The sequence below is a fragment of the Ochlerotatus camptorhynchus genome, unplaced genomic scaffold, assembly GCF_037179485.1.
Source record: "Ochlerotatus camptorhynchus isolate MF236.1 unplaced genomic scaffold, CSIRO-AGI_Acam_v1.1 ptg000149l, whole genome shotgun sequence".
NCBI classification, from domain to species: Eukaryota; Metazoa; Arthropoda; class Insecta; order Diptera; family Culicidae; genus Ochlerotatus; species Ochlerotatus camptorhynchus.
In genome coordinates this window covers 1,139,891-1,166,592 of record NW_027040639.1, presented here as the reverse complement: position 1 = coordinate 1,166,592, position 26,702 = coordinate 1,139,891, and the positions used below count along the sequence as shown (strand labels likewise).

The following is a 26,702-nucleotide window of genomic DNA, read 5'->3' as shown; positions in this document are numbered from 1 at the left end:
TATTTAATTGTTTCATTGAATTATTCGATAAAAAAGTAGAAGGGTCGGTGCCTAGGGGCACGAACGGAAGCCTGACGTAGGACCGCTAGTGGACGGAATAAATGTGAAGAGCATTTAGTTCTTTTAATTAATCAATTATCTATTATCTCAACTCTTTCCGTTTTTGAATTGTAGGCGTACCAAATTTGTAGTAATCTTTTTCAAAGAGAAAGTTGATTAAGAGAATAAATCAAAATCACTTGCACCCCTGCTTCCAAGTTTGGTTACAAGATTACAACTCTGGAGAGCATTTTGGGTGGTCGTTGGGGCTTGTGGTTCTGAATATGGACAAACAAACACAGATAAATTCTATTCCAACTCTTTACTGATGTAAGCTTGATGGCCCTACAAAGGGCCGTTTTATTGAAGAGGACATCCATGATCACTTACGCTTGGCGTGTTTAGTGTAGATGACAGCATCACGGATCTCATTTTCCAGGAACACCTTCAGCACACCTCGTAGATCAGACCGGAGATACATTTGACACCACCACGGCGAGCCAGACGACCGATGGCGGTTATCTCGAAGAACTTTGCGATGACGCTTGGCGCCTCCTTTACTAGACCTTTTCCTTCTTTGCCACGATCAGTCAATTGTTGCTTGTTATGTGTGGACTAGCCACCACCTTCCTACTGCTGCTATTGCTGTTCATTACGCCGTCCGAAGCGAAAATGAGCTAATGCCTTTTTTTTTTACTTAAAATGATCTTTATTTCTTGTGTTTGTGTGGTTTACATTGATGAATTTTTCAAGTGACACAGATGCGTCTTTTCAACTTTAGTTCATTTGAGATTTTAATTATTATTTACAGTTACTAGTCCTATCAGGCCTATTTTAAAGTATGACCACCTTGGTGGGATTGGTTTGATTTGAATTGGAAAAAAGGAGACTACTTATAACTACTATTTACAACTACAACTAACCTACAGCTACTATATACACCTAACCTACTATATACAAATTGCTTATCAAAGCATGTTCTGATAAATTACATTTTTCTGCAAATTTAGTCTTAATTTCGTTAATTCTTGAATCTATTTTGGCAATTCCTGCCTCTTCGTGTAAATTTGTTATTCTAGTGTCGAAAGGACGATCAAGAACCATCCTCAGCACTCTATTCTGTGCGACCTGAATTTTGTTCCTGTGAGTCTGTGCACATGATTCCCACACCGGAGCTGCGTAGAGGATCGCAGGTGCTATGATTTGTTTGTAGACGGCCAGTTTGTTCACCCTTGAGAGGCGAGATCTGCGGCAAATCAGCGGATACAGACACCTAACCAAGGCAGAACACTTGATTACGGTTTTCTCCACATGCGAACGGAAGAGGAGCTTTTCATCGAACAACATCCCGAGATAGGTTACTTCGGCGGACCACTCAACCCTTGTGCCATCCATGATTACAGTACAAGAAGGAGCCGGTTTTAGTTTGGGCGATTGCCGATGGAGGAACATGATCGCTTGTGTTTTGGAGGCATTGATTTTGATTTTCCACGTGGTGGCATAATCAGCAAAGGCGTTAAGGCATCGTTGAAGTTTGTTCGTTATTTCGCGAGGCATCCTTCCTTTGACGGCTATTGCGGTATCATCTGCGAACAGGAAAAACACGCAACCGTCACCGAGGGGAGGAATGTCGGAAGTGTAAATGCTGTAAAGCAAGGGGCCCAGCAGACTACCTTGCGGGACTCCTGCTGGGATCGAAAACGTGTCTGAGAGACAACCATTCAACGATACCTTAAACGACCTTTGCTGGAGGTAGTTACGGGTGATTTTAATAAGATGTAAAGGAAAGTTGAAGTTACAAAGCTTGTACACAAGTCCGTCATGCCAAACATTGTCAAACGCCTTTTCAACATCTAACAAGGCCATGGCTGTGGACTTGGATACAGCTTTGTTACTTCGGATGTTATTCAACACCCGTACTAGCTGATGATTGGTGGAGTGCCCCTTTCTGAATCCAAACTGTTCCGGAAGGAGAATGTTATTTTCCTCGACAAACTTGAGCAAACGATTGAGAATGAGTTTCTCGAACAATTTGCTCAGCGCTGAAAGGAGGCTGATTGGTCTGTAGCTTGAAGACAATGTTGGATCCTTACCGGGTTTGCGGATTGGTATGATTTTTGCTACTTTCCAGATGCTTGGAAAGTAGTGCAGTTCCAAACATCTGTTGAAGATAGCGGTTAGAAGAGACTGCACTTTCATGCTGAGTCTCTTCAAGATCAAGTTGAATATACCGTCAAACCCGGGAGCCTTCATGTTCTTGGTGCATTTCAGCGCTGAGCAAATCTGTTGTACTGTAATCATATCCGCCGGAGGCACGACACAAGGGGAGGCATCTAGGTTTTGAACGCATTGCGCAGCCTGATCATCGAGCGGACTTTGGATAGTCGAGCCAAGCAAATGCGATGAAGCGACATGCTCGCCGATCGCATTTGCTTTCTCCTGTGGGGTGATTAAAAGCCGATCGTCATCATTTTCGACTTTGAGAGGTGGAACGGGTTTGGGATGATTTTTCAGGACCTTGGCTACCTTCCAGAATGGTCTGGAGCGGTCATCCAGATTCTGGACAACACGCCCGAAACTTTCATTTCGGAGTGAGTCCATTCTGGAAGCAATCTGCCTATTCAGATCGGCCATTTCACGTTTTTTACCCAGGTCTCCAGTCCTCTGAAACTGGCGTCTACGAACATTTCTCAACCGAATCAGTAATTGGGTGTGGGAATCAATAGCAACAAACTTACCCCTCACAGGAACTTGTCGAACGTATGCCTCGTCAGCCATGGATATGGCCTGTTGGAGCCCTTCCAACGTCCGGTCGATGTCATCTACGGTGTTGAGCAGTGGATTTTCATCGATGTTGCTGTCCACCATTCGTCCGTACTGCACCCAGTTGACATGGTGGTAGTCTTTACGCAGGCAGCTTCTAGCAGGAACCACGTTGACACCGACTTCAGTCACCACCGGTTGGTGGTCGGAGCTGAGATCGTTGTGCGCCTCCGGCTTGGATAGTCCGATGTTTGACAGGAAAAAGTCCAGCGTGGAGGGATTTCCCGCCGGAGAGATGAAAGTTGGTTCGTCCGGAAATTGCACAGTGTACAATCCATGTTGTGCGTGGTCGAACAATAGACATCCGTTCCGGTTCCTCTGGTAGTTCCGCCAAGCTTCATGGCGGGCGTTCAGGTCGCCCCCAACGATGAATCGGGAGCTAGTACGGGTGATGGCGGTCAGGTCCTTCTTGAATTGGATTCCTAATCCGTTGCTTGCGGTACACTGGCGTGGGCAGTAAACAGCGATGAACCGGACGTTTCCAGTTGGTGATTCCACCTCCACACTAATGGCTTCGATGATAGAAGTGCGGATGTGGGGCAGAGTGCAAAACTTGATTCCCTTTCTGACGATGACCGCTACACCACCCCCCCTGGAGCTGGTGCGATCAAGCCGGATAATGTTGTGGTCAGGCAACCAGAAGCTGTCACCGGACTTTAGGTGGGTCTCAGTTAGAAGAACCACGTCGATGCTATGCTTGCGGAGGAAGTCGGCAAGCTCAATATGTTTTGCTCTTACAGAGCAAGCGTTCCAGGTAGCGATGGTTAGCGGTTTAGACACCATACTGGATGATGAACTTACCGAGCACTTGGATCTGTTCGGGCTTATTGCGGCACTTACGTAGAGCACCGGTCATGTTGACGAAAATTTCCATCAGTTCATCCGCTGAAAACAGATCGGGGTTGTTGTTTTGCGCTGGTGGTTGTCTCCAGAATCCAGGGGGGGATGGAGAGCTTTGGCCAGCAGAATCACCAGAAGTTGCTTGAACGGAATGCACCCGCGAATTCGCTTGCCTTTGCTGAGGAGCACGAAGAGGCGGGAAATCCTCCGTCCGAAATGCCGGGACTTTGTCCTTCTTGCGTCCTGGTTGGCTGTTAGCTGCCGCCTGTTTTCGGATCCGTTTGAAGTCCTCGCGTTTGGAGCACTGTCTGTCGGAACCTTGGTGAGCACCACCACAGTTGGCGCATTTTAACACCACAGCTCCATCCGCAGGGCAGTCGGAAGTGGCGTGGTCTTGAGCGCAATTGCCGCAGCGTGGCTTAATGTTGCAGTTGCGGGTGCCGTGTCCAAAGTTCAGACACCGTTGGCACTGAGTCACATCGCGATGGCCGCCACGGTATGGCTCCCAGCGGACGATGATGCAATTGATGGAGCGGATGGCTTTCAGCGCGCTGAGTGTTACCGTTCCCTTCTGGAAGTGTACCAGGAAAAGGCTATCCGGATACGCCTTCACATTCTCGTCTCTTCTTGTCATCCGATAGACGGCACTTGGGGCCAGCTTGTACCGGTCCCTGATTTCAGCTTCGATAAACTTCGGGTCGAAGTTTGGTAGGCCCCTGATGACGACCTTGAATGGTTTCTCACCGGGAATGTCGTGGGTGAAGAATTCCACCTTGGAAGTCCTCAGGTGGGCGACGACCAAGTCATACTCCGCTTTGGTACGGAGCACCACCTTGGTGCCGACTCTGCCCAACTTGTATTCGGCTTTAACGCCCAGCGTCGCTAGATCCGCGATGAGCTCATTAAGATGAGCATTTTTCACTACCAACGGAGGTAGCTTCACTTTTGCCGCACTCGGGCCGGCAGAATTTTCGTTGTCGATGGCGTCGCCGAAATCACCGATGTCGCTGGCGTTCGTTGCTGTGACGTCATCACGTCCACTCGCACCATCGGACTGGCCTTGGTTTTTCTTCCTCTTCTTGGATCGCTTCACCGTGGCGGTGGTGGTATTTCCAACATCGGTGGGAAGAGTAGCGTACCTATTTGAAATAGGTACACTCGTGCTACACTCACCACTGTTCTTCTCCGCTTTCTCACGGAGCCTGCTCCGGGAGCGCTGTCTTCCCATCACACGATGCGACCGACACTACTGACGACGCGAATAAACGTTTGGAATAAGCTATCGAACAACTCGACAGAGCGAGCAAATACCGGACTGTACTGCTTGACGAACAAGCAGAGAATGCGATGAGCTAATGCCATACAGCAGCGCTCTTTTATATCTTTTCAGGTTAAAGCAGAATGATGTGCAACCAAGTGGTATAAAAGCTACAAAGACTCCTCCCATTATGAGTAGTTTGCTATCAAGTAGCGACACTGGCTCTTTTCTTTTTGCGTACACGACGAATGAGAACGACCCAAATTTGAGTTTAGTTCACTCATAATCGCCAAAAGTGCAGGAACTCAGCGATGAGTAAATTTGTCTCATGGTTTCCTGTGGAAAACCTAAAGAATCTGCCAGAAAATGAGGAAATTGACGAACATTTTATTCAGTCTCGGAGTAGTACCAATAGACTGAGTGAATCCAATCTTTACTTTTCTCAAATTCGGGAATTTTTCCCTGGAAAATCCTGGAAAAACCTGGGCAACCATGAGGCAAATTTACTCATCGCTGAGTTCCTGCACTTTTTTTTTCTTATTTCTGAAATAACTAAACTCAAATTTGGGTCGTTTTCATTCGCCGTGATATCACCTTGAAAGATATCGGCGCCGGTGGTTAGCGTGATTACCTCTCACCCCAGCAGGCCTGGGTCCAATCTCAGTCGGCGCCACCAGCATGTTCTAAGGCATAACATCTCTGATCACGCCTTCCTTCGGGCGTAGTAAAGCCGTTGGTCCCCGGTTGAGTTGATGGGTCGATTGGTAGGGTCCAGGTGTGGGAGCTGCCTCCCTGGCGTCGGTAGCATTGGAGCTCAGTACGGAAAACAAATTTCGCGTCACTTTTCAATAGGTCCTATCTACATTGATCGATTCTCTTCATCGACACTCTCTTTCGTAAATAACTCGGCTTCACAAATGTTTCCTGCCATCTTCGTCGAATTAGATGCTAGATTGTTGCTTCTTCCATCGAAAATATCCGGCCGTGGCGATTCAAAGTTGATCAAGGTTGATCAAATTAATTTACCCCTGCTTCCAGTTTGATTACATGAGTATTTTGTGTGATCGTTGGTTCTGAATATGGACAAACAGGCAGATGAATTCTATTCCTTACTTACCTTACCAATCAGGCTAAGGCCTTGTTGTCCTCTGCTGTCCGAAGAAGTCGTCTCCACTCTACTCGATCCATGGCCACAGTTCGCCAGCCTCGTAGTCTGCGAAGGGTCCGCAGGTCACCTTCTACTTGGTCGATCCACCTTTCCCGCTGTGCGCCTCTTCTTCTTGTTCCTGCTGGGTCGCTTTCTAGAACCATTTTCACTGGGTCGTCGTGCGGCATTCTTACGACGTGCCCAGCCCACCGTAGTCGCCCAATTTTTGCAATGTGGACGATGGATGGTTCTCCCAGCAGCTGGTGCAATTCGTGGTTCATTCGCCTCCTCCACGTTCCGTCATCCATCTGCACTCCACCGTAGATGGTACGCAACACCTTCCGTTCGAAAACACCAAGGGCGCGTTGGTCCTCCACGAGCATAGTCCAGGTCTCGTGGCCGTAAAGGACCACCGGTCTAATCAGCGTCTTGTAGACAGTCAACTTCGTGCGGTGGCGAATTTTATTCGACCGGAGTCCAAAGTAGGCACGATTCCCTGCCATAATGCGTCTTTGAATTTCTCAGCTGGTATCATTTTCGGCGGTCACCAGTGAGCCCAAATACACGAACTCATCGACCACCTCGATTTCGTCACCGTAAATCTGAACTCGGGGTGGGAGGCTAACATTGTCTTCCCTAGAACCTCTTCCTTTCATGTATTTTGTCTTTGATGCGTTGATGGCAAGTCCAATCCGTCTAGCTTCAGCCTTCAGTCTGATGTACGTTTCCGCCATCATCTCAAAGTTCCGTGCCATAATGTCAATGTCATCGGCGAAACCAAGGAGCTGGATGGACTTCCTGAATATCGTGCCACTCGTGTCTATCCCAGCTCTTCTGATCACACCTTCTAACGCGATGTTGAACAGCAGACACGAAAGTCCATCACCCTGCCGTAACCCCCTTCGAGATTCAAAGGAACTCGAGAGTATCCCCGATACTCGAACAACGCACATCACTCGATCCATCGTCGCCTTGACCAATCGCGTCAGTTTATCCGGAAATCCGTACTCGTGCATAATCTGCCATAGCTGATCTCGATCGATTGTGTCGTATGCGGATTTGAAATCGATGAACAAATGATGTGTGGGCACGTTGTATTCGCGGCATTTCTGCAGAACCTGCCGAATCGCGAAAATTTGGTCCGTGATAGCGCGGGCACCCATGAATCCTGTCTGGTATTGCCCCACGAACTCTCTTGCATATGGTGACAGACGGCGGCATAGAATTTGGGAGAGTACCTTGTAGGCGGCACTCAGCAGTGTGATCGCGCGGTAGTTGCAGCAATCCAACTTGTCGCCCTTTTTGTAGATTGGGCATACGACACCTTCCATCCACTCCTCCGGTAATATCTCCTCCTCCCAAATCTTGGCAATTACCCAGTGCAGCGCTCTAGCCAGTGCTTCACCACCGTATTTCAATAGCTCACTTGGTAGTTGATCTACACCAGTTGCTTTGTTGTTCTTCAGCCGACCGATCTCCTCCTCAACTTCTTGAAGATTAGGGGCCGGTAGCCTGTCGTCTTCTGCGCGTGCTCCAAGGTCTGTTGCCGTTCCACCTTCGTTTTCTGCTGCTTCACCGTTGAGGTGCTCGTCATAGTACTGCTTCTATTCCTACTCTTTACTTTAATAAGCTTGGTGGCCCTGAAAAGAGCCGTTTTGTTGCCAAAGTTGGTGATGATTTAACCTCCGAAACCAAACAGAGTGCGTCTCTGTCACTTCAAAACGTAGATGACATCCATGGCCGCTTACGCTTAGCGTGTTTAGTGTAGGTGACAGCATCACGGATCTCATTTTTCAGGAACACCTTCAGCACACCTCGTAAATCAGACCGGAGATACGTCAGACACCGCCACGGCGAACCAGACGACGGATGGTGGTTATCTTGAAGAATTTGCGTTTGGTTCTGAATATGGCGATGAGTGCGCAAAATATTACGCAATTCCATCCTCCCTATTTGCATGCGCCCGAGGATCAGAGGCGAATACCACTTCGACTTGTTTCGTCTACTTACTACTCTCTGACGACTGTGCTGGGGAAGCAGCATATGCATGTAGGTAATTGGTGGATTTGTAAGTTAATTCGACGCTTTTGGACAATGCTTTTCAATAGTTTCTTGTTGAAAATCAACATTCGGAAGCATTGTTATCGATGTGTAGCCATATTTCTGATCAATTGGTGATAAAATTATTGAAATTGGGCCAGGGGCTGCTGAGTTGATAACGTTAAAATTCTTTCATAATTTTGTTACATGTTCCATTTTCGGTTTTCACAAAGTGTACCCCCATATAGAAATCAAAGACGTAGTCTTACGTCAAAAATCAAAGGCATTAAGCAAAGGAATGTAAACATTATTATCACACACGCAACGAATCGAAAAGTCTGGGAAAACTGGCAACAAGGCGCCACTGATTTGCTTTTCATGATAGGAGTAAAGAGTTACAGAGCTCTCGTCAACGCCAATTCCTATGTCGAGTGTGGTGTCCCACTAACTGCTACCAGGAGGACTGAGAGAACAAAAGAGACGGCAAGTATATGCTACATGACAGCTAAGCTCGTATTCGCTTTTCCTCTCATAAATCGTAAACAATGGGGTCATCCGTCGTGAATGGAACGATTTTTTTCTACGACGAAATGCATTATCATTTCGCTTTTTCTGGAGACGGTTTTTACGCATGAAAAGTGAAAGAAGGAAGATGTTTTGCTTTTCAACACAAACGCACACGGCCATGAGAAATGCCATTGGAGTAAAGAGAGTTTCCCTGCCATTCCTTCGACATATCCTCTGACAACCCAAGATATGTTCAAATCCTACAGGTAAAGCGATCTGCATGTGAATTGAATATAGTTTTGAGAATTCAGGATGAATGAAACATAGGATTTAATTAGGGGGTATGTCGGCCTCGGCACTTCTTTCCCTTTTATCGCCAGGGGAGTTAATGAAGTCTTAGAGCACAGACTTAGAGTGTTAATTTTTTGCAGAACAATGCATTGGAACATGATGCAAATAAATACCCGCTGATGATGATAGGTAAGGGAGTGCTGAATCCGACATTTTCCCTATTTTCTATCGTTAATCTTTGAATATGTTTTATTCCAAATGTGTTTTTGAATATCCAAGAGTATGGAATTATGATAATCGTACTAGAATTAGCAGAAAAATCATAAACACAGTTTTTGTTTGATGTGATCGTTTCACTCCACAATTAGCATTTTACTCACCCTTTGCTTTTGCAGGAAGCATTGATGAAATCTGTGAATAAGATGTTGCCTACAGACACTCTATACATGTACACACCTTTCAATATATGAATCTTGGGTATGTTTGAATTGTACATACCAGTAAAGCTGGTATAAATGGTAAAAGGTGGTATAAGCAGATGTGTTATCATTATTCCTGTGACCCTTTTTTTGAAGAAGAATAAATTCCGTTCCCGTTGCAAATAACCGCAATTAATAATTTCCTACGGTGAAGATTAAAGTGTAAGGTCCGAAATCCGGTCATTTTGTGATCCTGTGCGAACATTTTTGAACTTCCACTGATCCGCTGAATGTGGTACTCCGGAGGTACAGACATGCTCCGTAGGCTTTCTTGGACGCATCGCAAAAGCCGTGAATTTGAATTGAAGCAAGGTCCGTACAGAACGCCACCCACCTGGTCCTGTGGGCCAGTCACCTGTGGACATTACACTTTAATCTTCACCGTAGGAAATTACTAATTGCGGTTATTTGCAACGGGAACGGAATTTATTCTTCTTCAAAAAAACTACAAGGAACAGCCCTAAGGGGTTGTACGCAATGGTGACGTAGGACTACGTGGTCTTATATAATAAATGTTATTTGTTAATTGCAGCAGGAGCTTGTGTTTTCTGTAGGAATAGGAATTTGAGCGGGGTTCTCTCTGCTTATACTCTTTAGTATGACGCGGTATGCATGGCCCACAGCAACTCACGAAGAGTTACTGATTCCGATCCATAGCGGTGTGGCTTAAGCCTCCTTCTATGGATGCTCATGTGGGCTGCTGCTTGCTGCTTGCAGGGAGCCTTTCGTTGTGTACTGGAGAACACCACCAATTGAATAAACATCTTTTGGTGACACCAGATGGAATTCAATTTTAAAATCTGTGTTAGGGAAATCGCTTTTCGCAGGCAATCGGTGATAATTTTAATTATAAAAGCAACTGTTCGAGCGTGGGCTCTAATTGCCGGCCACCGGAGGTTTTTCTACCCGTTGTTTCAAACAACGGAGCCACAACTCTGGGAAAACAAAATTTCCCTGCAGTAGCACTGATCTTCACAGTGCCATCTCTTAACGCACTATAACCACTTTCACGAATTTATGGATTCGGACACACGTATCTACGGAACAGCCTATAGGATGACTCACGCACTACCACCGACGGAACTTCCCGGTTTGGTCACAAACTTTGGATCGTTTCGGATGTGAACGAGGAAATTAATTTTAGATTGTCTTGCACTGTATCTCACTTGATTACCTTTAGACGATCGAGCGGACAAAAAAAAAACACGGAATAGAATACCGAACGCTTCTGCTGTATATTTGCAACTGAATTCAATTTGCTAATGGCTTTGCACGGATAGAGAATAGAATATTTACAGTGATCGCGTGCAGTTGTTATGTCAGTTTGAATTCAATTTTGTTCAAAGAATTCAAGTTTTGCTTATGATTAAATTTCTTAATTACTATTTACAAGTTCAAATACATAAAGCGAACTATATACATACTCAGCGTACTGATCAGCAACAGTTGCACATTCGTGCAATTTTCAATAGTGACAGTTTGAAAAATGATGAAATCTTAAATTTATCAGATGCGTAGAAATATATCTGATCGATTGGTGATAAAATGATTGAAATTGGTCCAGAGGCAGCTGAGTTATTAACGTTCAAAATCTTTCATAATTTTGTTACATTTTCCATTTTTGAACTTGTGGTACTTGCACAACATTTTATATGATTATTCAAGTAACCAAATAGACACAAAGTAGTTTTAAATGTGGGTTCAGAGTGAGACAATGTCACTGAGACACAATATGGTAACTTGGGTATTCGGATAAAACTATTACTTATTAAAAAAAACCCGAATTTATCCACCTATGGTGTGATCAGACCCTTCTTACTTATCCAAGTTTATTTATTTTATTGTCATTATCAGTTACCAAGCCCCCCACCCCCGTGTCATCCAGTGACGCTACGCCACTGTCTGGGGGTACCCGGAATATATCCGGGTGTAGTTTATTTGGTGAGGCTACCAATCACCTTATCATCGTATTTTAATGTGATTTAATGGGTTTTAATTCAATTCATATTCAAGCAACTTCCCGGGGTACCCGGAACATGTCCAAGTGTGTCCAATGTGGTCTGGAACACTTAACACCACTTGCATTGATCTTATTTTTGAATTCTGTAGTAATTTGATGTGTCGCATGATGGTTTTAAAACGTTTTCCGTTAAATCCAGCGTGAAGGCCTATAATCACCGGATCTTATTCCGGCCATATCTCCGGAACCGGTTCACCGATTCAAAAACCGTTCAATGGGACCCCAAGACCTATCATTTGGCGCCGAGTTTGTCCAAATCGGTTGAGCGGTTGCTGAGAAACGTGAGCGCATTCATTTCGTTACATACACACACACATACACACATACACACATACACACACACACACACACACACACACACACACACACACACACACACACACACACACACACACACACACACACACACACACACACACACACACACACACACACAGACAGACATGTTCCGATCTCGTCGAGCTGAGTCGAATGGTATATGACACTCGGCCCTCCGGGGCCTCGGATCGATAGTCGCTTTTTCAAGTGATATCTATACCCTTCTTTGTAAGAAGGGTAAAAACTAATCCTGGTTGTATCTTTTATTTTAGAAGATAACTTTATCACAGAGCCCCGTCTAGGAACGAGTGTATTGTTGATGGACCTGGTCTACGATTCAAGATTGGTTTCTGTGATGATAAGTATCACAAAAAGGTAAAATAAGTAGCATCGAAATGTAAGTATTATTGATAATAATCATAACAATCAACTCGTATAGACATTGAAATACATATATAAAAGGGAAGGTACGGTCCAACAGGGCACCCGATTGAAGCGATTTGGACGGGGAGAGTGGGAATGCCAACTCCCTGTTGATAACATTTCGTGGCTAAAGGGCGGGCTCTTCTCCCCACTCATTGGGGCATCTTCCAGTTTGGGGGCTGATCAAGTAGCTGGAAGGAGATTATTCGTTGTTCCGTAGATGCGTATAGGCGACTTTGCCTATCGATCTACCCTATCCTTTTTTGGACCTTCATACAGCGTCATGTTGAGGACAATCAGAGGGTATTAAGCTTGATCAAGACAAACAGAGAAGAGAGCCCACTAGTGTCGGTCTTAGTTAGACTTAGTTAGTAAATCACTATCATCATCATCATTCGTAGACAAATTTTCAATCGATTGGCTTGTTCAGAATTAAAATCCATCCGGTATTGACAGAGTTATAAGTGGTCAAAACCTGACCACTTTTCGTAACGCGGTGGATGTTGGTTTTTTGAAATTGCACCCCCAATATGTCGCCGAAAGAAGTAATCCAACGTCAAAAGACTGCCGACTACACTACCCGAATAGAAATTTACATTAGCCCAACGTTTGATTTTGATGTCTACATCAGCATCGAAATCAAATGTATGCCTGATGTCAAACATTAGAAAACATTATGATTTAGTTGTATTTAAGCAACGTAACATGGTGTATACATCAGAAATTTTGGAACAAAATTTTGCCATTCTAATGTCGGTCTGACGTCAAAAATTTCAATCTATTGACATTAGAACCAAACGTTTTAAGGATGTTTTCGGATGTACAAAACGTTAGAACTAAACGTTGTTCGGATGTTTTTATATGTAAACGTTTTCTGATGTTTTCATATGTAGATGTTTCCTGATGTTAAAACCAAACGTTTTTGGATGTTTTCAGATGTAAAAAACGTTAGAACTAAACGTTGTTCGGATGTTTTTATATGTAAATGTTTTCAGATGTTTTTTAATGTAGATGTTTCCTGATGTTAGAATCAAACGTTTTTCGGTTGTTTTCGGATGTAAAAAACGTTAGAACTAAACGTTGTTCGGATGTTTTTATATGTAAATGTATTCTGATGTTTTCTAACGTAGATGTTTCCTGATGCTAGAACCAAACGTTTTTTGGATGTTTTCGGATGTACACAACGTTAGAACTAAACGTGGTTCTGATGTTTTCAATTGTACTTCGTGTTTGTTGTTCTCTGATGTTTTCAGATGTACAAAACGTTTGAAGTAAACGTTGTTTGAATGTTTTCAAATGTATAAACATCTACATTTGAAAACATTCAAACAACGTTTCCTTTAAACGTTTTGTACATCTGAAAACATCAGAGAACATGTTTTTAAATATACAGAACACTAGAATCTTACTTTTCAAATGCTTTCAATTATATTTACAACACATAAGAATTAGAAACATGATCGTGTAAACACTACACACCATAATTGTTAGATAACATCATAAAAATGCGTACATAATAGTCAATGCTGAAGCTCCCGTTTCCCACCAGTCAGTTAACTGACCTTAGCTAACCTAATATCATTGCGGCAACTCTCTATGCGGCAGGGGAACTATGCCATTAGCGCGCTAAGAGTTGTTAGACCACTGATATAGGCGCCAATTTGTAGGTGACGAGGCACTTGGTGACATTACAGCGAGCTTGACGATTGTTGCAGCATTTTTTTTTTAGCAAACTACCAGTTAAGGTTTGTAGTGTTTACAAGATCATGTTTCTAGCTGTAATGCTTTGTACAATTGAAAGCATTGGAAAAGTTAATTCTCATGTTTTGCACAACCAAAACCATCAGAAAACATAAAATTGTACAAAAAAAATCATCCATTCTGGTAGATTATCTCTTAAATGCATACAGAATAGCCATTGCTTAAGCTCCCGTTTCCCACCAGTCAGTTAACTGACCTTAGCTAACCTAATATCATTGTGGCAACTCTCTATGCGGCAGGGGAACTATGCCATTAGCACGCTAAGAGTTATTAGACCACTGACATAGGCGCCAATTTGTAGGTGACGAGGCACTTGGTGACATTACAGCGAGCTTAGCGATTGTTATAGCATTTTTGAGTAAACTACCAGACAATCATGACAATGTGATAGCTGCGCCTCCAGATCTCCCTTTAAATGGACCCGCTGTGCCAATTTGCCAATAATGCCAGACACTTTGGACGGGGTTGCTGGCTTGTTTGGTCCACTGTTACAAGTGGCAAGCCTTCCCCTTCACGGATCGCTCCAAAAATTGCTGCCTGTTCCACAGATGATCCAAAATGCGGAAAGTTTTGGGCTGCCTTATTGACGAACTGCAAATATATAATAAACAAAATTATTGTACACGAAAAATATGACAATAGACAATGCTCGAGAAGCACTGGGAGTTTTTGAACGACGCGTGCTTAGGACCATCTTTGGCAGGGTATATGAAGTGTATGTGTATGGAGGAGAAGAATGAACCACGAACTGGCGTAACTTTATGGCGAACCCAATATCCAGAAAGTCGCTAAAGGTGGAAGGGTACAATGGGCGGGACACGTTGTAAGAATGCCGGACAACAATCCCGCAAAAATTGTGTTTTCCTCAAATCCGGCCGGTACAAGACGCAGAGAAGCACAGCGTGCTAGGTGGTTAGACCAAGTGGAGCAAGATGTAGGAAGTGTGGGACGCTCGAGAAATTAATTATATGATTTGAGTAGTAGCTATGCTGAAGATCCGAGAGATGTCGTCCCTTCAGTTGTAGGAAAATCATTTTTGCAGTATGAAGAATATCAGAAAATCCACGATTTGTGACTAAATCAAGAGCAAAATTTTCATTACGTCGAATGTAACAAAGGTAAACAAAGTCGAGCTATCAGTGTCAATCGATGCTCCTGCTATTACACTATATACTGTCCGAATATAGGATCACATCCCATTTTTAAATTTATTTACCAGTCAAATTGCTTTTTGACGTAATCACCTTCCGATCAAAATAGTTTTCGATGTTACTTACGTCACCCGATTTCTATGGACATGCCGTTTGCCTTAAGTAACAGCACTGAGAAACCCGTGAAAAGTGTACTTTCGTCGTTTCGCTTTCTCATTATTAAAGTGAATAAATCGAACTGTTTGTTGCTAAGATGATTTCGGTGGTCCTAAAATGATGAATGGGCTGCACGTAAGGAGACATAATTGATAATTCTCCCGAATATCCTGGTAAATGCACTTTGACTTAAGTAACAATAGGGGCCACCAAACGACGTATAAGAACTAGCTAGCGATTTGCCTTTGTATGATTAAAACCCGGCTAAATATGTTAAACATTGCTATCACTATGAGATTATATGTGTTTAATTGGAAATAGGAATAACTTTTCGGTCATCAAAACAAAACTTTATTTTTCTCGGATCGGTGCGAATGTTACTTACGACATAATGAAAATTTGCTCTTGAAATATGCTTTCACAGAAGGAAACAAATAAACCAGTGTTTACCTTATCACTATAGTAATGTACTCGTGCAATTTTTGGGCACCTAAAACTGCCCATAAAGACGATAATGAATAAAAACTGGAAATTTTCATGCATTTCCAAATGGTTTCCCACCATTCCCATACATTCGAAGTGACTGGCCCTCTGGATTTGGATGATGTCAAAAACCACAAAACATGATTAATTGGAGACAAGCAGCCAGGGACCGAGTTAGTTGGCACAACTTTGTTATACAGGTCAAATCTTGAGGGACATCGGACCAGCAAAAGTAAAGTATCTTATACGTTGGCCAAATTGTTATCCGAACTGCTTAAAAATTCGAAGAAATAGTTATTGAATAGGGTTACGGTATGTAATGTGGGTCTAGTCCTTTCATTCGGCCTATCACGCAAATAAATAATTAATTAAGGAATATTACACAAAAAATAAGGAAAATATTGATCACTGATGGTTGATAAATGTGTACCACACACAAATCAATTTATATCACAACATTTCAATACATTTTCAGCTCTCGTAAGTAATAAAACTGGTTGAGAATATCACAATGTTCGGAGTTTTTAGCCGCCATGACTTATAAGGTTAAGATGGGAAGGTTGACTGACGATCATCAAATGGCCTGATTATGGCATTTATTGATTGGAATTACCTGATAATACACACTAGACGTAAAACTTACAGTTGCTGTTTGAATATTTTATGTTTATTTTAATTGTTTAACAACGTTTTCACAAGTAAAACATGGACCCAACTTTAGGGACACATTTCTTTTCTATGTTCCTAACTATGGCCCATGAAATTCATTTGACAGCATATAGCAATAAGAGTAACGTCAACAATGTTGTTTTGCATTTGGATGATAAGGAACGAACAGGAAGGGAGATTTTTTCTGCCAAACCTGTATAATGAACATCACAATGTTCTGATTTAGATATTCTGCGGTCAAAAGACGATAAGCGAAATTTTTAATTTTTAATTTTTAAATTGAGTGATTTAATGTAGTTTTCGTAAAATTTTCTCTAAGAAATGTTTTGAGGAATGAAGAGAATTAAGTTAACAGTGATAGTGATAAAAAAAATACATCAGAAAACGTTACCAAGAGCGTTTTTTTGAGGATCAAACAAGATAGGACGAAGTTGCATCCATAAATAGACCCAATTTGGGGACAATAGACCCATATTACATACATTTCCCTCGTGAGTTATTGTCTTAAAAAAAGTAAGTTTTTCAACTTTTCGTGGTTTCTGATAGCAAACGACATGATAAGCATATCTAAGCATACCATTTAGCAGTAGAATATCGTTTGCAGGTAAATTCATTGATGAGTTATGATTAAAAACGTAATCGATGGCTGCATATTAGACCGAGGTTAGGGACGTATACCCTAGTACAGAATTCTAAATTGATGTTATTTATGAAAAATTTACATTAGAATTGTGCTTTCTTAAATCTCAGTCTTTCCGTGATTGCGAACCTCACTTTAAATTTTATATAAACTTGTGGCCCATTTTGTGTACCATCATAATGCTTGATGAAACTTATTCCGCCCGGAAACATGTTTTTTCGGAATTATGAAGTCATCATACGTTATGATGACATTTTGTATTTTTAAGTTACAAGAGGACGTTGCAAAGGATGAGTTTGACGTATAAAACCTGGGCATTTAATTTTCAGAGAGTCACAATCAGCGAATTCATTAAATTAATTACTTATGGCTGTACACAGCAAAAAAAAAATGTAATATCGATCAACGTAATTCAAGCTGATGTATGAAATAATGATGTAATAGCAAGAAGCAGATACAATAATAGCAACAATCAATACGAAACTAACGATTTTAAATTGGCTGAATACTTGACTAGCCTATTGGTCCCAAGCAAACGATTAACGTACCCCATTCTAGTCAAAATTCTAGTACTTCACAATATTTGTTTTGATTCGCTATGAAAGTTTGACAGATAAAATGAGGGGTTAGTGGATTTTCCTATGTTTCGAGGGGTGAATCGATTAGCTTGGGACCGAAGATAGTACCAGAGCTGAGCCAAAAAGTTGAGCACGTTTCTTCGGGACCTACTAGTTTCCCCATCGGGATCCGTATTCGGTTTCCCCATCGGGATCCGTATTCGGTTTCCCCATCAGGATACGTATTCGGAATCCCCATCGGGATCCTTCTACGGAATCCCAATCGGGATCCGTATTGGATTTCCCCATTGGGACCCGTATTCGGTTTCCCCATCGAGATATGTATTCGGTTTCCCCATCAGGATTCGTATTCGGTTTCCCCATCGGGATCCGTCTATGAAATCCCCATCAAGACCCGTATTCGGTTTCCCCATCGGGATCCGTATTCGGGTTCCCCATTGGAATTCGTATTCGGTTTCCCCATCGGGATCCGTCTACGGAATCCCCATCAAGACCCGTATTCGGTTTCCCCATCGGGATTCGTATTCGGTTTCCCCATCGGGATCCTTATTCGGTTTCCCAATCGGGATCCGTATTCGGTTTCCCCATCAAGACCCGTATTCGGTTTCCCCATCGGGATTCGTATTCGGTTTCCCCACTAGGGGAACGACTCTATCTACGATGCAGAAAAGATTGTGTTTTGCTGTGGCTAGCTGCGCGCACGCTGAGTAGATAGAAAGAAGATTGATGACGATTCTGAAGATTTCCTGCAAAAAGATGATGCGCGCTGCAAGTAGATGCGACAAATGAAAGAATATTTTACGAAGATTGATTCGCTAGTGTGAGATTTGTTGAGCATCTTAACTTGAGATTTAGATGTGTCGCCCCCCTCGTTTCCCCATTGGGATCCGTATTCGGTTTCCCCATCGGGATCCATATTTGGTTTTCCCATCGAGATCCTTTTACGGAAACCCAATCCGGACTCGTATTGGATTTCCCCATTGGGACCCGTATTCGGTTTCCCCATCGAGATCCGTATTCGGTTTCCCCATCGGGATTCGTATTCGGTTTCCCCATCAGGATCCGTCTATGAAATCCCCATCCCGTATTCGGTTTCCCCATCGGGATCCGTATTCGGGTTCCCCATTGGAATTCGTATTCGGTTTCCCCATCGGGATTCGTATTTGGTTTCCCCATCGGAATCCGTCTATGAAATCGCCATCAAGACCCGTATTCGGTTTCCCCATCGGGATCCGTATTCGGGTTCCCCATTGAAATTCGTATTCGGTTTCCCCATCGGGATCCGTCTACGGAATCCCCATCAAGACCCGTATTCGGTTTCCCCATCGGGATTCGTATTCGGTTCCCCAATCCGGACTCGTATTGGATTTCCCCATTGGGACCCGTATTCGGTTTCCCCATCGAGATCCGTATTCGGTTTCCCCATCGGGATTCGTATTCGGTTTCCCCATCAGGATCCGTCTATGAAATCCCCATCAAGACCCGTATTCGGTTTCCCCATCGGGATCCGTATTCGGGTTCCTCATTGGAATTCGTATTCGGTTTCCCCATCGGGATCCGTCTACGGAATCCCCATCAAGACCCGTATTCGGTTTCCCCATCGGGATTCGTATTCGATTTCCCCATCGGGATCCTTATTCGGTTTCCCAATCGGGATCCGTATTCGGTTTCCCCATCAAGACCCGTATTCGGTTTCCCCATCGGGATTCGTATTCGGTTTCCCCATTGGGATCCGTATTCGGTTTCCCCATCGGGATCCGTATTTGGTTTTCCCATCGAGATCCTTTTACGGAAACCCAATCCGGACTCGTATTGGATTTCCCCATTGGGACCCGTATTCGGTTTCCCCATCGAGATCCGTATTCGGTTTCCCCATCGGGATTCGTATTCGGTTTCCCCATCGGGATCCTTATTCGGTTTCCCCATCGAGATCCGTATTCGGTTTCCCCATCGGGATTCGTATTCGGTTTCCCCATCGGGATCCGTCTATGAAATCCCCATCAAGACCCGTATTCGGTTTCCCCATCGGGATCCGTATTCGGGTTCCCCATTGGAATTCGTATTCGGTTTCCCCATCGGGATCCGTCTACGGAATCCCCATCAAGACCCGTATTCGGTTTCCCCATCGGGATTCGTATTCGGTTTCCCCATCGGGATCCTTATTCGGTTTCCCAATCGGGATCCGTATTCGGTTTCCCCATCAAGACCCGTATTCGGTTTCCCCATCGGGATTCGTATTCGGTTTCCTCATCGGGATCCTTATTCGGTTTCCCCATCGGGATCCGTATTCGGTTTCCCCATCGGGATCCGTATTCGGTTTCCCCATCGGGATCCGTATTCGGTTTCCCCATCGGGATCCGTATTCGGTTTTCCCATCGAGATCCTTTTACGGAATCCCAATCCGGACTCGTATTCGGTTTCCCCATCGGGATCCGTATTCGGTTTCTCCATCGGGATCTGTCTATTGAACCCGTCATCGGGATCCGTCTACGGAACCCGTTATCGGGATCCGATTACGGAACCCATCATTGGGATCCGTCATCGGATTTCCAACGGGGTCCACTTCCACTTAGTATTTAGTATTTCCGGAGAACTTTGAGATTTGGACGTAATTGCTTTTGTAAACAAACACGTCTATCGCCGATTAATCGTAAATTGAAACTTATTGTCGCGAACAAACCATACTAAATGATAAAGGAATCATTTCTCTACCTGTTTGTGCCGTTAATTTTTTAGATTGAGCTTTAATTGGCGAGAAATTGGCGATTGACGTGTTTGTTTACAAAAGCAATTACGCCCTAATCTCAAAGTTCTCCGGATTTATTTATTTATTCATCCATAAAAAAACACATGCACTAACCTGCAGAGATCCGGCTTCGTACTCCCCGCCGGGTTCCAGCGTCGGACTTCCTACACAGCAAAAAAAGTTGTTGAATATTACATCGAAACTGCTGCAACCAGGTCAATCCATCGGTTGTGTAAAATCACATTGTACGATGTACATCGATTTTGCGAACAAAATTACATCCATTGATGTAATATTGTATCTGCGTTTTGCTATTACATGATTATTTCATGCATCAGCTTGAATTACGTTGATCGATATTACATTTTTTTTTTGCTGTGTACCGGGATCCGGCTTCGGACTGGTGCACTTTTCTAAAAAAAAAAAAACTTAATTACATTAAATAGGTACATTAATTCACATTTACTTACCTGAAAAACAGCCTTGCTGATTTACCACCACTTTCCCGGACTAATTTGCCAAAACAACACACACCGCGAAAACACGGCCAATGTGATCGACGCAAATTTGAATACAGTGTACTCAAAATCAAAAAAAAAGTGCAGGAACGCAACGATGAGTAAATTTGCCTCGAGATTTGCCTCATGTTTTCCTGTGGAAAACCTCAAAAATCTTCCAGAAAATTAGGATTGACGAAAATTCACAGAATCCAATCTTTACTTTTCTTATTTTCGGAAAAATTTTCCTGGAAAAACCTGGAAAACCTGGAAAAACAGAGGGAAATTAACTCAAAACTGAGTTCCTGTACTTTTTACGATTTATGAGTGAACTAAACTCAAATTTGGGTGTTCTCATTTGCCGTGTAGTGCTGACTCGGACAAAACAAACTTTGCATGCGCAACACGGTGTTTCTTGAAAACCCATTTATGGGTAAAAAAAATACCCATTTTCAAACCATGTATGCAGCTGTCAAAAAATGGGGGAATTTGGAAATCATAAAATGGGTGAAAAAATACCCATTTTATGAATCAGTTCACGATTGCATAATGGGTATATTTTTTACCCACTAATGGGTGAAAAAACACTTCGAAATTTTATCGTCTCATTCCGTCACCGACCATTAAGGAATGCAAACAGTTTCTGTCCGCTTTTTTTTTAGCAAAAATGGATGATCTCCGGAAAAGATTAGATTCCGAAACATTGGAGAGGCTTACGGATAAGTCTATTCAGTTTTATCCAATATGGTATTGTAATATCTCGTGTAATATTTTTTTTTCGCTACAACTGCATTTATTTTCAATGTAAATATTTGAAAGTTTTTTATATCAACGAGGACAAATAACCCAGCACCAGCATCCTCCATTTGAAGCAATGGGTATTTTTTTTACCCATTTTACGAAAAACACAATTTAAGAAGATGGGTAAAAAACACCCATTTATTGACAGATCCCCCTTTTACCCATTAATGAGTAAACCATAGTTTACCCATTAAATGAAGAGGGGCACTTTTAGCGGAAATGGGTGTTTTTATACCCATTAATGGGTTTTTGCGAAACACCGTGAAGGGCCTCAGGGACTCTAGTTTTCTTTTTGCGATTCAGCTAATAAACGCCAAATAACGCGAATTATTGACAGGTCAACATCAGTTGTTTGTAATGGAACGTCGATCTGACACCTACACCCTGAATAATTTTGGTATACGCTAATGCAGCAGCGATGTATAGAGCTTTACTTCAAAAATGAGAACGACAATGACCTTTCTGTCGTTCATAACACGCACACTTGCGCAATCCCATTTTCAAGTGCGAAGTTTGTTATCCTCACTTTCGCTTCAGCCAGATATGCTGGTTTGTTATTGTTATCCTCACATTCGGACCATCAATACTCGAGCGCATAGAATGTACCGAGGAATGCATATGCATGCAGGCTGCGCCGGCCCATGCAGGGTGGCCAGATGGTTTTCTTCGTTTGCCTTGGAATTAATATTATCGTTTCAAATGAAAACCTCGTTGAAAACGTTCTGTATACGTTAAACATAACGTCGGACATAGTGTGCTGTATTCGTACACTGATGCGGTATACAGCACACTATAGAGATTGCTGACGTTTATCGTACGCACACTACGTCACGTATACGTATACGCAAAATGTTTTCATCGGGAAAAAAAACTTCATAGCAGAAAATTTTCCCGATGAAAACAAATCACTGACACAATCATACTTTAGCAATCTCTATGGCCGACGTTATGTTTAACGTATAGAACAAGAGTAAAATCGGGTTTCAATTGAAACGATAATAATCAATTAAAACACTAATTAACTCTTGCACTGTAACGTCACCAGGGCATTTGTTTTACATACAAATAAACATTGACCACAGGGCATGCCACAATTTCCTTCAGTGATTTGAGGCTATGTCAGTCGTGTAAGAGTTAATGATGGTAAGCTCTACCTTGTAATCGCAATGTGCTATTTTATATGATTGCGCCGAGAATTGCGCATTGGGCACGGAAACACTAATAAAAGTGCGGTTTTACGTTAAATTGTTGTTGTGTCTTCATCGCACTTATTCCTTGGTGAATGAATAATAAGTGCGCAGAAGGCGTCAAGACGATACAACGTCTAAGTGCACTTTTATTAGCGTCTCCACTCTTCTAAAGAGTTCAATTTTATTTGCAATTAATAATGTCACAAAACTATGCATAGGAGGCATCACTGCACTGCAAGCCTCTTTTTATGGTGGTAAGCTCCAACCGGTATTATCCTCGGATTAAATCCCGATCAAGAATGTCCGGCTGGTTTGATGTCGACATCAGAGTTAATCAACATAATTCTGAGCAAACATTTTTCAGATCATACAAACAGGGACGGTATTAAAAGTTAATCCGAGTTGGAGCTTACCGCCATTATTGTTGTGTCATAGGATGTATTCTGATGTTTTATGCGTGCAACAAATTACATCGTGATGAAGTTTGATTCTAATGTAACGTTAGGTTCTGTTGTCATTGGATGTATTCTGATGTTTTATGCGTGCAACAAATTACATCGTGATGAATTTTGATTCTAATGTAACGTTAGGTTCTGTTGTCATTGGATGTATTCTGATGTCAAATTTTACATCGTCAAGACGTCTGATTCTGATGTAACGTTTGAGGCTAATGTATTTTTATGTACTTGGACGTCACACTGAAGTCTGAATACATTAAGGGTACAGCAATACACGTTAAAATTTAATGTATTGAAGATGTCTGCTGATGTTTTCTACATTACAATTTCTATTCGGGTAGACGTCTAAACCAGCGAAGTCAGTCAAAGTTATTATTTTATTTCTGTGATTAAGAAATATTTCAGGTCCAAAAATGAATTCCCCGATATTCCCTGATTTTACAGGTAGTCAACGTCCTGTTGAATGTGCTTGCAATTTCTTGCAAAGATTGCTTTAAAACGACTATGAAAATGGCCAGAATTAATCGGCCATTTTGGTCAATTGGTCAACGGGACGCTCCAGGGGATCTGTTGTTGAGTGCGAACGCTTAATAATGTATATTCATATGTTTTATTTCAGATTATACGACTGGCCCTGGCATTCAGCAGAGTTCATCAGTTCCTGGGGATACACCAATCGCGGTCGTAAGTCCCCCGGAAAAAGAAAGATTATCTCATGATCAAAACGATACCACTAGAAAATGGTGCTTGGAGCTCATTACTGAAGCGGATGGAACTGATCCCGTCTCCGAAAGCAATGAAAACAATTCCCAAATATCCGAGGATCTCTCAAAATTCGAATGGTATCCATTGAGCCTGGGACCTGGGAATGTTTGCGACAACTTTCTGCCTTCTAAACAGAATAAAAATAATGTCGGCTTAATCTACGTAAGTGTTAGTTATTCATCAAAATCGGTAACTCATCTATGCGTGGAATTTGCTCGGGAGTACGATATATATGTTGAAAATGTTACCATTGTTGGCCTTGGATTTGAAGCAAATCTGCCGGTGAAACCCGGAGAATCGAAAGTCATATCGGGGTTGAAGCGATGTTGTCACTGCAAGTACACAGTGGAAGTCAGATGCAAAACTGGTCACATTGTAAATAAGGTGATAGAAAAGAAAAGGCGGCAGATCAAATTAGTGAGCATTTCTCCTGATGTAATACACTGGTCATACCCAGTAGAAGAACTGCTGTGTATAAAGGAGTTTCGGATCGATCTGCATGTTTCAACGAAGAATCAACATAATAAAACTTTCTTCGTTGTCCCAAATGCTCAGGACACTGATGGAAACTTTAGTTTAACACTGCAGGATCCCCGGATAATATGCTTTCCGAAATATGTTACAATCACTCCCATCTTTAACGATTATTTTGAAGGAATACCGGTGACGGAATATTCGGAGGTTGCTTTATCCATTGATCCACATCTAAAAGATTCTTCAATTAATTTTACTCATTATTATTGGGATGTGCCTGAATTATTTGGCAAATGTGTGAAGGAAATCAGAGTTTCTGACGGAACTAAAACCATTACAATAACGAGGCATAAAAAAACCTCAACGTTGCCGAGTAGAGCCACGTTTAAAAATCTAGATGCTTGTCGATTGTACACTTTTACCTTCGAAGTTATCGATCTAAATGGGACACCTAGGTCACAAGTGGATAGAAATACCACTATTTTGGAAGTAGAGGGAGGTAGTGTGGTTGAATTACGTTTGATGGTAAATGTGTCACAGTCCGCTTGGATTGAGTGGAGCCCACCGAAGGGAATGGCTTACTGTATTGAGTCGTATCTCATTGAAGAACAGCATAGTGATCATATAAACAAGCATGAGATTAATACTTCTCCACATCGACTCAATGCAACCAGTATTTGCTCGTTGAAATCGATCAGCATCACACCAAAATCTGAACGTATTTCACGATGGATGACATCGACGCTAAATCTATCATCCAGGGCTTCAGTTCAAAATTTGCACATTCATCCGCTTTCTTCTAGAGCGATCAACATTACCTGGGATCCTCCAGAACAGTATTCGCATTGCGTCGCATACTATTCAATTTATAAGCGTAATTTCCCTAACAATCGCTGGACCTCACATTTTTCAAGCATAATAATTGACGATATGATTCCTTGCACAAACTATAGCTTTGTTGTAGTACCAGTAAACCGGTATGGCATGAATCACTCGTTAGCTATGGCTTCCGTATCAATGCCCGAAGAACGTATTCCCCGGGTTCAACAAGTTAAGTCTCACCATGACCAAATACAATGGAATTCCCCTCCTCAGAGCTACAGTTGCATAAAAGAATTTCAAGTGATTCTGAGAACAACTGACAACAGGCTGATAGTAAATACAACCATTTCCGGGAAGTCAAAAGGTCGCAAATCCGAACCGTTCACCTACCATTTTCGTCAAAATTCTGACACTCCTTGCGCACTGCTCAAGTACAGCGTAACTCCCGTATCGCTAAGCGGGCGGCTGGGATATCCGTACGAAATAACAACTCCTCCACCAAAGCCAGGACCAGTACTTGATGTTACCATCAATACAAGCGTCGAACGTCAAGTTACCATATCTTGGATGAAGCCAGAACTCTTCCCGAATTGCGTTAGCTCGTATCGAATTTCCTACGATGATCGAAACGTTACAACCAACGAAACCTCCATCACGATACAGAACCTGTACTCTTGTATGGAGTACAACTTCACGATAGCTACGGTGGATTTCTCCGGCGAGGATGCAGCAAGTGTAGTCACCAATGCAACTGTCAAGGAGGAAAAGCTGAGCGCAGTTCAGGATTTGGAACTAACTGAACTGGATCCACGATCGCTGATAGCTAGGTGGAAACCTCCGGCGAATGGGACGCACTGTGTGGCATCCTATCGGTACGTGGCGTGGGTTTCCGGAGGAGGTGATCTTCCGGAGCAGATTTCCAATTCAACCACCGATATCCATATCACCTTTGTGGAGGTGTTCGCTTGCACCAAGTACTATGTGCAGGTTATTCCTGTTTCTAAAGGAAACAACGACGGCAACAATGAAATCGCGGATATTGTGACCAAAGAGAGAGGTAGGTAGTTCTCGAAGTGAGTGTTATTGCATTGAAATAGTGTGTGTTTTGTTCTCCTTAGTCATCCTAAGATACCACATCGATCCGGTTCGAATCAAGACCCAGATGGCACAGAGTCTAGAACTGCAAACTGCTTTAACGAGCGATAACACCAACAATTGCGATTTGCATGCGGTACGCTTCACCTGCACAACAAGCATCGTCCCTGAGGGAGAGGATCCCAAAGTGGTATGTAGAACACTGAATCAACTATCACACATATCTAATTA

The 26,702-nt window shown here is 42.7% G+C and overlaps 1 protein-coding gene across 1 annotated transcript in view; it reads left to right on the top strand.

The window, feature by feature from the left end:
* The window catches only part of LOC135701065 (phosphatidylinositol phosphatase PTPRQ-like), a 68,362-nt gene that overhangs the window by 38,675 nt on the left and 2,985 nt on the right, over positions 1 to 26,702 (top strand). Inside the window, exons 3-4 of the mRNA XM_065221772.1 lie at positions 23,935 to 26,433; positions 26,495 to 26,661. Of these exons, the coding sequence (XP_065077844.1) occupies positions 23,935 to 26,433; positions 26,495 to 26,661 (2,666 nt within the window). The remainder of the gene's footprint in view (positions 1 to 23,934; positions 26,434 to 26,494; positions 26,662 to 26,702) is intronic.